We start from the raw sequence: 17176 nt of genomic DNA on the forward strand, positions 1-17176 counted from the left end.
AACTCCTACTATACACTTTCAGGAAGACAAAGATCTGTTAAAGCTATGATGGATGCAATGTGTTCACCCAATACTACTCACTTATCAACCTCCATAGACGTAGCAATCTGGCTTTGGCCAACAATTAGTGTATTGGGAGGAATTATTTTTGATTTGATTAGATTTATTATTGTCACATGTATTAACATACATTGAAAAGTATTTTCTTAAGCGCTATGCAGAGAAAACATACCGTTCATAGAGAAGGAAACGAGAGAGTGCAGAATGTAGTGTTACAATCATAGCTAGGGTGTAGAGAAAGATCAATTTAATGCAAGGTAAGTCCATTCAAAAGTCTGACAGCAGCAGGGAAGAAGCTGTTCTTGAGTCGGTTGGTACGACCTCAGACTTTTGTATTTTTTCCCGAAGGAATGTGGTGGAAGAGAGAATGTCTGGGGTGCGTGGGGTTCTTAATTATGCTGGCTGCTTTGCCAAGGCAGCGGGAAGTGTCGACAGAGTCAATGGATGGGAGGCTGGTTTGCGTGATGGATTGGGCTACATTCACGACCTTTTGAAGTTTTGTATTTTTCCAAAGAAGAAAGTGAGGAAAACTGTTGCAGTGGCTCGACTGGGAGCTGTGAATGCCTGACCAACCCTGATTTTAATTCCTTCTTAGAAAGGCCCCAATTATGGTATGCCGTATTTTCATTGGTACTAAGTGAAAGAAGGTAAGTCAAAGTGATCAAGTGCCAATAGAATCATAAAACAATACAGTGCAAAGGGCATCATTCAGCCCTTCGAGACTGCACCAACTCTTTTGAAGGGCAAGCAGTCAGTCCTGGCGCCCCATTCTTTCTCCAGAACTCTGCAATTTATTCTCTTTCAAACAAGAAATATATGCTTGGCTACACTTCTGCACATACCAACCTGGCAGCAAGATCAGCAGTTTGTCAGCTACAAATGTGTTCCATCTGCTAAAAGTCACCTGCAGCTACCATACAACAAAGGGATGACACATTCTGTAATAGTCATGGTCAGCTGTAGCCCAAAACTTGGCATCACCTCCTTGTAGGCATGGGTCTAATGCTGTGGAGCAACATAAAGACCACTATCTGCTAACAATGCACAGCACCACTTCCACAGCTGCCAAACAGAGGGCTGGGCTCAGAACTGCTTTATTATCTATTGGCACACTCATTCCTGAGGCTTGGGGTTTCTTTTTCTATATGTTGCCTCTGCCAATAGTCAAGATGTCTCATAATCTTTGAGTAAACCTCTTGAAGCACTCCCTTTTGTGTACCCTCTCCTTTAAATTATACTTGTGTACAATATTCTCCTTCCACCACGAGTGTGTGCCCACCATTAATTTAAATTTGCACCTGGGATATGGTTGACCAGGGAAGGTTGGGTGCAAACAGCACACTTCCATTTGAGTTGGTCTAAAACCCACGAATCACCAATGGAGAAAGATCTAGGCTTGTGAGTTCACGAGGAGAAAAGTGACAACAACCTTTAAATTTAAGCACAGAAATTACAATAAGAAACTAGTTTTGTGCTGATTTTTCCCTTTGCCATGAAGGACTTGTAGCTCTGAGGCAATGTGTACTTCAACACCACCACCTTGTAGGCTTTTAGAATGACAAAAGCTACAGGAAAGAAGGAGGCCCCTTTGCTTAATACTCTTGTGTTGGTGTTAGTTCTTCAACTGAAGTTACTGAATTCGATCTAATTTCTTTGCACTTATTCACATATTATTCCTTTTGATATTCTTCTCAAATATTTATCCTATTTCCATTTAGATTATGTTGTAGGTTGTGCTCAGAAATTTGAGCGTAACCATATCTGGCTGCAGGGTTGATGAGGCAGGGTACATTCCCTGTGCCTGAATGTCAAGGCTCAAGGTTCCCAGATATTGTGCCTTGGCCCTCATTATAGTACAGGAGTGGCAGGATGGAGGATGGCAGCAGCAATCTGTTCATAAAAAGCAGGACAAATCCAACCTGGCCAATTACAGCCCCAAATCTACTCTCAATCATCAGCAAAGTGATGAAAGATGTCATCTTTCACATGACACTCAATAAACTGCTCACTGACATTCAGTTTGGGTTCCACCAAGATCACTCAGCTCCTGACCTCATTACAGCCTTGGTTCAAACATGGACAAATGAGCTGAACTCAAGAGGTGAGATGCGAGCGACATAAAGGTGGCACTGACTGCGTAGCTATCAAGGAGCTCTAACAAAATTGAAGTCAATGGGAATCCTAGCACAAAGGACAAAGCACAAAGATGGTTATTGGAGGTCAATCATCTCAGTCTCAGGACATCACTACAGGAATTCCTCAGGGTAGTGTCCTAGGCCCAACCATCTTTCGCTGCTTCATCAATGATCTTTCACTCCATCATAAAGTCACAAGTGGGGACATTTGCTGATAGTCATAGAGGTTTACAGCATGGAAACAGGCCCTTTAGCCCAACTTGTCCATGCTGCCCTTTTTTCCTAAACCTCTAAACTAGTCCCAATTGCCCGCATTTAGCCCATATCCCTCTATACCCATCGTACCCATGTAACTGTCTAAATGCTTTTTAAAAGACAAAATTGTACCCACCTCTGCTTCTACCTCTGGCAGCTTGTTCCAGACACTCACCACCCTCTGTGAAAAAGTTGTCCCTCTGGACACTTTTGTATCTCTCCCCTTAAACCTATGCCCTCTAGTTTTAGACTCCCCTACCTTTGAGAGAAGATATTAACTATCTAGCTGATCTATGCCTCTCATTTTTTAGACCTCTATAAGATCACCCCTCAGCCTTCTACATTCCAGAGAAAAAAGTCCCAGTCTATCCAGCCTCTCCTTATAACTCAAACCATCAAGTCCTGGTAGCATCCTAGTAAATCTCTTCTGCACTCTTTCTAGTTTAATAATATCCTTTCTATAATAGATTCAACTCAACTCAACTCAATTCAACTCAACTTTTCTGCACATTCACATAGCCCTTCAAACCCTTACTAATTAAAAATCTGTCCACCTCTTCCTTAAATTTACTCAAAGCCTTGGCATCCATCACGCTCTGGGGTAGTGAATTCCACAGACCCGTGACTCTTATTTCTCCTTATCGGTTTTAAATCTGCCACTCTTTCCTGCCATTCATGGAGTTTACATTCCCACAAAACCTCGCAAACAGCAAAATCACAAACGATGAACATGCTTTTGAATGGGAGTCAATTAGATAGGTTCCAGCAATGCAAGGGCAGCATTGGTTTGTGTAGATAGTGTACAGCAAATTATGGTACAGTACCTGCATACAACAGATGGGGGGAGCCTCTGAGCAATGCAAGGCATGTACTGAAAATTTTTAAAAGAAAGAATTCTCATTTGAAAAAAAGGAATCACCTCAAAACTGGCATACAAAATCGGTGAACATTTCAAAAGCCTTTATTGCAACTCTGGACTGAGAGATTTGGACATTTCCAGGTTAATCTCTCCATTTGGACACATTTCAATACCATCTCCCTGTTAAAACGTGTCAAAGTCTCTGTTCTGTTATGGCTGCCTTGTCTTCGGGGAAAGAAAATGCGAATAAGCAAACAATTGCTCATGCAATGGGCAATGTGGAACGTGGTGTACAAAGGCTTCACCGTGGTTGGTAAATGAATACACCAACAAGGAAGTTACAAAAGACAGGACTTTACTGCATTGAAAGCTCCGCTGCCTGCATCCTAATTTACAGCAGCCACCTTGTTTGTGCTTGCTGACCTGCTGGTGCACAGTCTGATAATGCCTGGATTTTAAAATTCTTACCTTTGTTTTCAAATCCCTACACGGCATTGCTTCTCTATCGCTGTAATCTCCTCCAACCCTCCTCTGAGTTGCTCCAATTCTGGCCTCTTGCACTTTCTTGATTCTAGTTGCCCTACCACTGCAGACACTGTTTTCAACTGCCTAGTCCTCAAGCTCAGGAATCCCCTGCTGTAAACTTGCCTGGATCTCTACCTCTCTCTTCCCTTAGGGATTTCTTTAAAATCCACCTATTTGACCATGTTTTTACTCATTTGTCTCTGATATCTCTGTGTGGTTTAGCATCAAATTTTATTTGATAACTCTCCTTTGAAGCAACTCGGGAGTTTTACTCTATTGAAGGTAATTATCATATAAATCAGCAAGATCACCTTTTCTTCTGATCACTTTCTTCCCCACAACAACATTAAGAGTAGCCTGAACTCCATGACACAGCATGTTAGAGCTTCAGCTGATCCCACCTAAAGAAAATGGATGCACTAAAGTAACATGTGCTGCTAAAGGTGGTCTTTAAACATCTGATAGAAATCACTATAATTTAATGGTCTTCCTCTGCCTGAATTGAAATATGTTTTAGCTTAATAGTTCTGACTGCCAACATGTGGAAAACGTGTGAAACTTAGCCAAGCTTAACATCTCGCAGTCATTATGCACCTGCTGCTGCACAAGCTGCAACTCATGAATGTTTTAAGCGAGAATTGTCCATATTTTTAAGAGGGAAGGTGAATACAACAATCACCATGGACGAAGTGTTCAAGTGATGCAATAGAAGATTGTGAAATGAATTCTTGTAATTCACACAAGTTATGCCAAATAAGTAGTTGAGGAGAAATGATTTTGTCTAGAGCATGCTCAGAATGTGGAACTTCCTACCAAATGGAGTGGACGAGCCTGATGAGAATCCAGATAAGTAAACAAGAGAGAAAGGAATAGAGTGATATGCTGATAAGGTTAGATAAAGGGTAGAATGAGACTCGTGCGCAGCATGAATACTGAGAAAGATGAGTTGGGCCACATGGCCTGTTTCTGTGTTGTAAATTCTATGTAATACAGCAAGAAAGAAAGCTTTAACCATTAGGACAATTTTTAAAGCACAGACCCCCAAACGGGGCTGACAATCCAAAGTGACTGCTGATATACTGCTGGGCTTTGAGTGTTCATTAACTTTATTGTTCAGAACAGAGGTCTCAGACCTACATTGTGCGCAAGGATCCAGTGAGCCCTTGTGCAACAACTGCAATATGACATGTGCAGCTTATCGGTAAAATTCACATTAGGCCGCAATGTGGAAATGCTTCAGGCCTCAAGTCTGTGGCCCTAGGCAAGCACCAGAAGTACAGAACTGACTCAAGTGCTATTTTGGGCTGAGTCACAACCTCTCTCTTCACCAACCGGTTTTGGATGTCACTTCCTCATAAAACCACATGTGAGATTGGTTAGACAAGATGTACGCTTTTGAATGCTGGTTGTCATGCAATTGATTATTTTCATCTTGATGCTTTACAACTTTACTCCTAATTATAGATTCCACTAATTTTTTAATTATTAGGGTCCAGTAAGTGGGGTCTGGTGGTTGTCAGAGGTCCTTGTTGAATCTGGGAACTCTATGCCGTAGAGTTTCTACCTTGAATACAAATGGAAAGATTATTCCTAAAATGTGCTCGAAATTTGCTGGTTAGTTTACACATCAAGTTCCTGCATATAAAATATATATGACGACAAATGTAAAATCTTCTTTGAAGCAACACAATTGGGAACTGAAATCAAAGACAACTGTTTTTTATTTCCATTAAAAAGTATTCCTCAAATGTATTTAATGGTAGCAAGATGGTGAGTCTCTGGAACGAGCTGCCAGAGGCAGTAGTAGAGACAGATACAATTTTGTCTTTTAAAAAGCATTTAGACAGTTACATGAGTAAGATGGGTAAAGAGGGATATGGGTCAAATGCGGGCAATTGGGACTAGCTTGGTGGTAAAAACTGGGTAGTAAGGACAAGTTGGGCCAAAGGCCTGTTTCCATGCTGTAAACCTCTATGACTCTAACCTGGTGCAATTTTATTAATAAAGCTGAAAATGGGTTCATCACAATAATTAAGATTTTTTAGTATGGGTACCATTCTCCGCCCATACAAATTCAGATTTAAAATAATTGAAACATAGAATTGTTATGGTGCAAAAGGAGACCATTTGGCCCATCATGTCTGAACGAGCATTATGACTTAGTGCGATTCTCCTGTCTTTTCGCTGTACCCCTGCACATTTTTTCTATTCAAATAATCATCCAATGCCCTCTTGAATGCCTGGATTGAACCGACCTCCACCACACTTCCAGGCAGAGCATTCGAGACCCGAACCACTTGCTGTCTGAAAAAGATTATTTCCCCACATCGCTTTTGCTTCTTTTGAAAAGCACTTTAAATCAGTGCCCACTCATTCTCAATCATTTTACACGTGGGAACAGTTTCTCCCTATCTGCTCTGTCCTGCCCCGTCATGATTTTCAACATCTGTATCAAATCTCCTCTTAGCCTTCTTCTCTGCAAGTAGAGCAGTCCCAACTCTGCAATCTCATCCCTGAAACCATTCTTGTAAACCTCTTCTACACTCTCTCCAGTGTGTTGACATCCTTCCTATATTGTGGGTGCCCAAAACTGTACACAATATTCCAGCTTAGATCTAACTAGTGTCTTATACAAGTTCAGCATGACCTCCTTGCCCTTATACTCTAGGCCCCTATTACTAAAGCCCAGAATACAATATGCTTTAATAACTATTCTCTTCACCTGTCCTGCCCTCTTCAATGAGCTATGCACATATAAACACACAAGCCCCTCTGTTCTTGCACATCTTTTAGAGCTGCCCACTCCATCAACTTGTCTGTGTCTTTTTGAAGTTCTGCACTGTCCCTTTCACAGGTGACAATGCATCCAAGTTTTGTATCATCCACAAACTTTCAAATTGCCTCTTCACACCTAGATTTAGAGCATTAATATATAGCAGGAAAAGCAAGGATCCAAGACCGACCCTTGGGAACTCAACTCCAAAGTTCCATCCAGCCTGAAAAATATTCATTAATAATTACTCTGTTTCCTATTATTCAGCCATTTTTGTACCCATGTTGCCACTGTCCCTTTTATTCCATGAGCTGCAACTTTTCTCACAAGACTGCTTAATGGCACTATATCGAATATCTTTTGAAAGTCCATGTATATCACATCAATAGGTGACCCTAATCAACCCTTTCTGTTACTTCCTCAAAAAACTCCAGCAAGTTAGTTAAACATAATTTCCCCTTTAGAAATCCATACTAGCTTTTCCTAATCAGCCCACATTTTTTCACGTGATTATATGAAAATAGCTTATAAAAACTATACTGAACAGTTTCATGATGTTCATTAGCCAGTTTCTTGGTAAATCAAATACTTTTAATATGGAAAAGTCTTTTAAATCCTGCCCAATAGAGCTTCTGAAAGTGAGTACAAGTTGTCGATCCCTCCTGAACCAGTACAATTGCGACTTTGAGCATAACCGGTTTAGTGGGCGAAGGTTGATTCTGGCATAAATAAAACAGAAAATGCTGGAAATACACAGCAGGTCAGGCAGTATTAGAGAGATGGAGTCAATGGGGGAATTTTACCAAAAAATGGCAGTGTGTTGTTTCTGGCAAGAAAACGGGTGTGTTTCTCTCCAGGGAAACACGATGGTTTTCTCTCCAGATCTTATGACATTCTGCCTAAAAAATCAAGAGAGCATATTCCACCCTGTCATGTAGGGGGCGGGGCCTCAACATGCCAGCAAAACCTGGCTACACTGAGATTGGGTGCCTCGATCATAACAAGAATAAATTGTCCGCCCAGCCGACCACAGTGGTCTCAGAGGCTCTCCTCCCCTCTCCCGGTCAAAGTCGGCACTTCTCTCTCCATCCGATCATCAGCCCCTTCCCCCCAGCTACAGTCGGAGCTGGCACCCACCTCCCCTGTGGACTATATTTATCTTTACATCCCTGGAGAGACTCCCACGACAGGTTCACGTCAAGGTGAACCTACTGTAAATCACACTGATGTGACGTCACACCAGTGCGATGTCAATATCTAGTGAAGGGGCAGATTAATGACATGGAAATATCTTGAAATTCACGTAAAACAGGTTCACAGCCAGTGGATTCTCTGCCCAGAAGCTAGCCAGACCGATAGGCTTGGCTACCTGTCTGGTGTGGAATGGAGGTGGAGGTGGTTGCAGGCTAGGAGCATCCATCTAGGTTCATGGGAGTGAATGAGAAGAGGGTGCAGCTCTATGGGGAGTGGGCTATGGTCTGATTATGCAGTGGGAAGGGAGGGGTCACCAAGCTGGGCAGAGGTCCGATCCCAGAAGGATTCTTTGCATTGAGCGGCTCGTCTGATGCCAGACAGGAAAGCAGGGAAGTTTGATGGGCTGCAAGGAAGCACTCCTACAGTGCTGTAAATGCTATTTACCATTGCCCCAAAGGTTCCCTTTCCCCCTTTAGCTGATTGGTTTCCCCTGGCCAGTCTAGCTTAAATTTGGAAGATAGGTTAGATATGAGGCACACTGCCTCATTACAATATCTTAGCAGCCAACCAGCTTTCTGAGAATGATTATTTGCACGTTGAAACCAGATGTGGGCAACTTGGAGGATGGTTGGAGTCAGAGTTGAGATTTTAAAACTTTTATTATCATATTAATTATAATCTACCTGTTTTTTCTGGTGTGAAAATTACCTTCCTCTTATGTCTTTGCTTTACATTTCTATGCATTTTGGCTCTCATTTTGTCTTTTCTAACCATTAAAGGATGTTTAGACAAAATTACCATCCTAGTGTGAAGTCTCATTTATTCGAATTTGAATTTATTCCCCATCATTTCCCATCCACTGACCCTGTCTACACTTCCTGCTGCCTCGGCAAAGCAGCCAGCATAATTAAGGACCCCACGCACCCCGGACTTTCTCTCTTCCACCTTCTTCCTTTGGGAAAAAGCTACAAAAGTCTGAGGTCACGTACCAATCGACTCAAGAACAGCTTCTTCCCTGCTGCTGTCAGACTTTTGAATGGACTTACCTTGCATTAAGTTGATCTTTCTCTATACCCTAACTATGAGTATAACATTATATTCTGTACTCTCTCGTTTCCTTCTCTATGAACAGTATGTTCTGTCTGTATAGCGCACAAAAAACAATACTTTTCACTGTATGTTAATACATGTGACAATAATAAATCAAATCAAATCATTTTACATCCATTAAAAGGAATTAACAGAAAGTAATGGGGGATACATATGATCTCCAACAGACATGATTCTGCCTCTGCTTCACGCCATTATTACAGGCTCAGGTTGCCTCATTTCTATAGAACATAGAAAAGCTACAGCATAAACAGGCCCTTTGGCCCACAAGTTGCGCCAGACATGTCCCTATAACCCTTACCTATAACCCTCTATCTTACTAACTTCCATGAACTTATCCAAAAGTCTCTTAAAAGACCCTATCGAATCCACCTCCACCACCACTACCGGCAGCCGATTCCACGCACCCACCACCCTCTGAGTGAAAAACGTACTCCTAACATCTCCTCTGTACCTACTTCCCAGCACCCTAAACCTGTGACCTCTTGTGGCAACCATTTCAGCCCTGGGTAAATGCCTCTGAGAATCCACTCTATCAATACCCCTCAACATCTTATACACCTCTATCAGGTCACCTCTCATCTTTCACCTCTCCAAGGAGAAAAGACCTAGCTCTCTCAACCTATCCTCATAAGGCATACCACCTAATCCAGGCAACATCCTTGTAAATCTCCTCTGCACCCTTTCTATGGCTTCCACATCCTTTCTGTAATGAGGCGACCAGAACTGGATACTTGCTGAAATCCATATAAACTACATCTACCGCTCTTCCCTCATCTATGTGTCTAGTTACTTAGAAACATGGAAACATAGAAAAACTACAGCACAAAACAGGCCCTTCAGCCCCACAGGTTGTGCCGAACATATCCCTACCTTTTAGGCCTACCTATAACCCGCCATCCTATTAAGTCCCATGTACTCATCCAGGAGTCTCTTAAAAGACCCTATTGAGTTTGCCTCCACCACCACTGATGGCAGCCGATTCCACTCGCCCACCACCCTCTGTGTGAAAAACTTACCCCTAACATTTCCCCTGTACCTACCCCCCAGCACCTTAAACCTGTGTCCTCTCGTAGCAGCCATTTCCACCCTGGGAAAAAGCCTCTGAGAGTCCACCCGATCTATGCCTCTCAACATCTTATCTACCTCTATCAGATCTCCTCTCATCCTACGTCTCTCCAAGGAGAAAAGACCAAGCTCCCTCAGCCTATCCTCATAAGGCATGTCACTCAATCCAGGCAACATCCTTGTAAATCTCCTCTGCACCCTTTCAATCTTTTCCACATCCTTCCTGTAATGAGGCGACCAGAACTGAGCACAGTACTCCAAGTGGGGTCTGACGAGGGTCTTATATAGCTGCATCGTTATCCTCGGACTCCTACACTCAATCCCTCGATTGATAAAGGCCAGCACACCATACGCCTTCTTAACCACCTCCTCCACCTATGGGGCCGATTTTAGAGTCCTGTGGACCCGGACCCCAAGGTCCTTCTGATCCTCTATAGTACTAAGAGTCTTTCCCTTTATATTGTACTCCTTCATCCCATTTGACCTGCCAAAATGGACCACTACGCATTTATCTGGGTTGAAGTCCATCTACCACTTCTCCGCCCAGTCTTGCATCCTATCTATGTCCCTCTGTAACTTCTGACATCTCTCCAGACTATCCACAACCCCACCAACCTTCGTGTCGTCGGCAAACTTACCAACCCGTCCCCCCACTTCCTCATCCAGGTCATTTATGAAAATGACAAACAGCAAAGGTCCCAGAACAGATCCCTGGGGCACACCACTGGTGACCGACCTCCATTTAGAAAAAGACCCATCTATACCCACTCTCTGCCTCCTTTGGGCAAGCCAGTTTTGGATCCACAGGGCAGCAGCCCCTTGGATCCCATGCCCTCTCATTTTTTCTAGAAGCCTTGCATGGGGGACCTTATCGAACACCTTGCTAAAATCCATATAAACCACATCTACCGCTTTCCCTTCGTCAATGTGTTAAGTCACATTTTCAAATAACTCCACCAGGCTCGTAAGGCACGATCTGCCTTTGACAAAGCCATGCTGAATATTCTTGAGCATACTAAACCTCTCTAAATGCTCATAAATCTTGCCCCTCAGGATCTTCTCCATCAGCTTACCAACCAGAGGTTAGACTCACCGGTCGGTAATTTCCTGGGCTATCCCTATTCCCCTTCTTGAAAATAGGAACCGCATCTGCAATCCTCCAATCCAAGGATTGGAGGATTGCGGATGCGGTTCCTATTTTCAAGAAGGGGAATAAGTCGCCGGGTCCGGGTCTCTCCCGTCTCCATCGACAACGCAAAGATCATCGCCAGAGGCTTTGCAATCTCCTCCCTCGCCTCCCACAGTAACCTGGGGTACATCCCATCCGGACCCGGCAACTTATCTATCTTGATGCCATTCAAAGATTCCAGCACAACCTCTTTGTTAAAGTCCACATACTCAATCTTTTCAGTCCACTGCAAGCCCGCAGTACATCCACCCGGGTCCTTCTCCTCTGTGAAAACCGAGGCAAAATACTCATTAAGCACTTCTGCCATTTCTACTGGTTCCGTACAGATTTTCCCGCCTTCACCTTTTATAGGCCCTATTCCTTCACGTCTCATCCTTTTACTCTTCACATTTATAGAACGCCTTAGGGTTTTCCTTAATCCTACCTGCCAAGGCCTTCTCGTGACCCCTTCTGGCTCTCCTAATTTCCTTCTTTAGTCCCTTCCTACCAGCCGTATACTCATCTAGATCCCTATCTTTGCCAAGCTCTCTGAACCTTTTGTACGCTTTCCTTTTCTTCTCGACTAGGTCCCGCACAGCTTTCGTGCACCACGGTTCCACTTCTTCAAAAAAATTCCATTAGGCTCGTAAGGCATGATCTGCCTTGGACAAAGCCGTGCTGGCTATTTCTGATCATACTATTCCTCTCCAGATGTTCATAAATCCTGCCTCTCAGGATCTTCTCCATCAACTTACCAACCACTGAGGTTAGACTCACCGGTCTATAATTTCCCGGGCTATCTCTTCTCCCTTTCTTGAATAACGGAACCACATCCGCAATCCTCCGATCCTCCGGAACCTCTCCCGTCTTCATTGATGACGCAAAGATCATCGCCAGAGGCTCAGCAATCTCTTCCCTCGCATCCCACAGTAACCTGGGGTACATCCCATCCAGTCCTGGCGATTTATCTAACTTGATGCTTTTCAAAAGCTCCAACACATCCTCTTTCCTAATGTCCACATGCTCAATCTTCTCAGTCCACTGCAAGTCTGCACTGCAACTACCAAGATCCTTTTCCACTGTGAATACTGAAGTAAAGTATTCATTGAGTACCTCTGCCATTTCTACTGGTTCTATACAGACTTTCCCACCGTCACATTTGATAGGTCTTACTCCTTCACATCTTATCCTCTTGCTCTTATGAGCCACACAATAACTGCAATCATCTTCTCTCACACGTGTGTCAATCTTGTCCTGAAGTAGAAGCTAGGAGCAGGACCATCAATGTTATGACCTTTTCTCCAATTTTATGTCCTGTTTCAGTCTGGCTCTTCCCTGGATTGGTACAGGTGAAGTCAGGAAGAAATCATGTCCAGTGCTGTGGTGCAATGTTGTTCAAATGTATCCCAATGTTTTGAAAATATATACCACCCTCAATGGGCTGGATTATGTTTCCCTGCTGGCTTGTTTGAAGGGCAATTTATGGCCACTTAAGTGCCTCACGCCTCCAACGCAGAGGGAGGTCCACTTTAAGTGGGTAGCCTCGCATTTTATACTGGGCAAGCTGGTATCAGGCAAGGGGGAAGATATTTAACCTATCTTCCAGGTTTAATCTTGACTGGTCATGTTTCCCAGGCTTTGGGAAGCCCTTCAGCTTCCGGGGGGGGGGGGGGGGGGGGGGAATTGGGTCCCCTGGCCACATTAGAGGTGCCCCCACAGCAGTCATACCCTCCACCACCCCACCTTTCAGGCTCCCTACTGGACACTCAAACCCAGCTACCCAACCTTCTCGCTGAGGTGTGCCAGCCAAGGCCCGCCGATATGTTGGACTTAATTTCAGTCCGTTCCCCCTAACCGCCTCTTTTTCTGAGAATGCTGGTAGTCCCACCAGTGGCCACTGCTTGAAGCTGGTGCAGCTGGAACTCCAGGGCTGCCAGCCAATTGAGTTGGCTTTCCAAGACGTGACTTTGTTCCCAGATGGGAACAGGATTATTGCCCTGAGCCAACTGACGTGCTGCCAAGCATAAAATGTTTGGGGAGCAGCCGGCGTTTTTGTGGGCAGGCTCTTGGCCAAAATCTTAGTCTGTGGGCGGGGGGGGGAATGGTGGTGCTGGGAATACAGCGACCTGTGAATTCCTGTCCAATGTTACACTTTGTGTAAAAGACCAAAAAAAAACTGAAAGCAAAAATAGACAAAGATATTTTGATCTTTTAATACCCTGGAGAAGTTACTGAGATGACAAGTAGGTGCCAAGCAAATGCTAGTCTAGTGAAACATCTAGCAATATAATTGAGCTCAAAGCCAATCTAGAAAAGTAAATTGCTGAGTAGTACCTTAAAAGGATATCCCAATCTATCAGTTAAAAATTACAACTTAAAGTTAAAGTTTATTTATTAGTCACAAGTAGGCTTACATCCACACTGCAATGAAGTTACTGTGAAAATCCCCTAGTCATCACAGTCTGACACCTTTCGGCTACACTGAGGGAGAATTTAGCATGGCCATTGCACCTAACCTGCACATCTTTGGACTGTGGGAGGAAACCGGAGCACCCAGAGGAAATCCACGCAGACACGGAAAGAATGTGCAAACTCCACATAGACAGTGACCCAAGCTGAGAATTGAACCTGGGTCCCTGGCGCTGTGAGGCAGCAGTGCTAACCACTGTGCCACCGTGTCGCCGTATATACTGTGTTCCAAACTATCCACAACCTATGCGATCAGTTACAATTTCCCCATATTTCACAATGTTTTCTTAAGGCATTGCCTTCTTCGAGGTCACCTCTGATTGAAAAAGTGGGTGAGAGTTTCCTCCAGGCCTTTCTTGATCAGTCATCATCGTTGGCGGCCCCTTGAAATTAAGGATGATGTCCGCCATGCTTTGAGAGTTTTCAGATGACCAAGGAGCCCAATTTTGGAGCTATGAGTTCTTCCGTAGTGGGGGCATGTTTTGGCACAGGGGAATGGAATTTGTAGCCCCGGGTTGGCTTCTCTCTCCTTCCTCTGCCGCTGCCGTTCTGCCTCGGTGTCAAGTTGCTGAGCCTTGATGAGGCTTGCGCATTGAAGGACCAGGTGGTGTCCTGCTGAGCAGACCGCAGCCTTCTCCCCCCAGTCAGTGGTGTTAATGCCTCTGTTCTTTAGGACAACCTTTAGTGTATCTTTATACCTTTACCTTCAGCCGCCCTTAGAACGTTGGCCATTGGAGAGCTGGGAGAAGAGAACCTGCCAAGGGAGGCGATTTCCAGGCATCCGGATGCAATGACCATCCATCGGAGTTCATTGGCAGGAGCAGGGCTTCGATAGGCGCAGCTTCATGGAGAATGCTAGCATTGGTTGGGTAGTCCTCCTGTTTGATCTCCAGAATTCAACGCAAGCACTGCTAATGGAAACTCTCAAGGATCTTAACGTGGTGCTGATGGACAGTCCAGGTTTTGCTACAGTAAAGGAAGGCAGTCAACACAACACCCTTATAAACCAGGTCCATTGTTGGTTTCCAAAGGTCTCTTTTGTCAAAGACACATTGGCACAGCTTGAAGAAAACAGTACTGGCACAATTGACTCGGTTCTGAACTTCCTCACTGATGGTCGTCCCTTGGGAGATGTGGCTGCTGAGATTTGGGAAGTGCTACACATACTCCAGAGCCACCTCATCTACATGGCACGGGGATCCTCATCTGGCCTGGGGAAGGTTGATGAAGGATCGGTGTCTTGGTGATGTTTAAAGCTAGGCCACTTTTAAGAGGTGTTGAAGAGGTCAAGTGCCCTTTGCATATTCTGTACAGAGTGAGCCATCACGCAGCAATCATCCGCAAACTGAAAGTTATGGATATCCATGGTGATCAATTTTGATTTTGCCTGTAAGCGACCAAGGTTGAAAAACTTCCCATCCAGATGATACTGGATACTGACACTGGGTGGTAGGTCATCTTAATCAATATCCTGTTACTAACTAATACACAAAAAAGAGTTTGTGGAATTTGATATTCTTTCCTTCTCCACAGAGAGGCATACAGCTTTCACTCAGTCCTCTCATACAGGGAATTATCATGAGCCTAAACTCATATCCTCCTATTTTAGTCACTTGAGCTCCAGAGTCTTACACCAAACTGTTAGTCTGATTATTATTTGCATTTTGTTACTCAGTCTAAAAAGCATTACAGGTGTGACAAGGACTTTTAGAATCATGCAATTCGCCATTGGTATTGGTATCTGAATCATTTTAAGATACGAGGGGAACAACTGAGCAAGGTGTAATAAGATACTGAACTCTACCATCTCGCCCACCACGGAATCGGAGCAGGCGAGGGTCCGACAACGGAAATCTCTGTTGACCTCAGGCAGGAATTTCTGGTCTCGCCTGAGCAAGGCCGTAAAAATACCACCCACTGTGAAATTCTACCACCAAATGAAACGCATTTTGTAACTACTGTAAAAACATGAAATAATTCAAGAAATCAAGTGATAGAAGTATCTTTAGAGGTCTCCACGCCTCTCTCTTTCCAATGTACACTGCAGAATGTCTTCTATTAGCAACTGGCAGGGCCAGGCTCCTGGTCCACCAAGTCTCAAATTTAAAATTCTCACCCATGTGCTCAAAGCACTTCATGCTTCTGCCCAGCCTTTCTCTATCATCTCCTACAGCCTTCTGTTAACTCTGTGTCTCTCCAATTCTGATCTTTTGTGCATCGCCAACTTTCTTTCCCCCACTGGTGACTGGGTCTATAGAGTTCTTAACTGGTGGAGCCAAATTACTACACCCCACCCTGGCAGTCTAGGCCCTAAGCTCTGGAACCTCCTCCCTACATATCACCTTCTTGAAGCCTGCCTCTTTACCCAAATGTTTGTCCATCTGTCCTAAAGTGCCTTTCCTTGGTTTAATGTCATTTTTTTCTCATTGCGATGAATGCATTGTTCTAAACTGATGTAAATAATTCAAGTGTAACTAGTGTAGAAATTAAAGGAACTCATTAGAATTCACAACAGTAATTTAATGTGGAAGCAGCTGCAGTACATGATTCAATTCCATTCTATTCTAGTGAAGTGGTAGCTTCAGAAGTTGCACCTGACCTACCTGCTCTTTGACACTGCATTATTTTTTCACATACTCCATCACCATTTTCTAGCAGCATTTTGGTTGTCTGGATCATCTAGGTGAAAGAAAGAGAAAAGAAACAAAGAATATTAATATACTGCTATTTTTATTCACCATACAGCAATTCCAAAGCCAATTTTAAATGATCCATACCCAGCAGAAACAATAATTTCCTTTCCCTATGGCAGCTAGCGCACCAAGATCAGTGGTTATAGATCCAGGAGTCTGCCTGAAACATTGGGGAATTGTTAAGAGTAGTATTTACAACCAGTAAGAATCACAAACCAAGGTTTACCAGTTTTATAAATTTTAGCTGATATATTGTGATGTTAACTCCTTCCCAAGCCTAGTCTAACATTATAGTAATAAAGTTAACTGGACCAAGTGCTAGGGAGGAGAAAAATCAGACATAGTCCTGCTTGATTGATCATCAGTCCCTCCTGTCAGAAAAGCGCACATATGGACTCCCAGAGTCAAACAGCTGACCAACATTCACTGCCTGTCTTATATTTGAAGAACAGTGAGATAACCAACAAGCACCTTTTTTTTATTCGTTGGTGGGACATGGGCGTTGCTGGCTGGCCAGCATTTATTGCCCATCCCTACCTGTAGAATTATATCCTAAAAATAAGACAGCAGTTTCCAGGGGAAGACTGGAGACAAAAATTAGAAGAGAAATAAATGTTACTTATGTATAACTTCATATCCCAATCTAATCTACTAATTCAGGGGAGATCTAGTGGCACAGTGGGTAACATGCCTGTCTCTAAGCCAGGTTCGAGTTCCACCCCAGGTCTTGATGGCCAAGGAAGTTGCAATGATAACACAGTCACACAGGCTGAATGTGTCAACTTGCAAATCCTTCCAAACACACCAATGGCTGACAGTAAGAGTGGGAAAGACTCCTGGTCCGCCACGCTTGATGTGGAGTGGCAC

At 43.8% G+C, this 17176-nt stretch overlaps 1 protein-coding gene across 1 annotated transcript in view; it reads right to left on the bottom strand.

Moving 5' to 3' along the window:
• Window positions 1–17176, bottom strand: part of plcl2 (phospholipase C like 2) — a 260838-nt gene that overhangs the window by 17513 nt on the left and 226149 nt on the right. The window contains exon 5 of the mRNA XM_078236009.1: window positions 16220–16295. Within this exon, the coding sequence (XP_078092135.1) occupies window positions 16220–16295 (76 nt within the window). The remainder of the gene's footprint in view (window positions 1–16219; window positions 16296–17176) is intronic.

Source organism: Mustelus asterias, chromosome 2 (genome assembly GCF_964213995.1).
Source record: "Mustelus asterias chromosome 2, sMusAst1.hap1.1, whole genome shotgun sequence".
Lineage (NCBI taxonomy): Eukaryota > Metazoa > Chordata > Chondrichthyes > Carcharhiniformes > Triakidae > Mustelus > Mustelus asterias.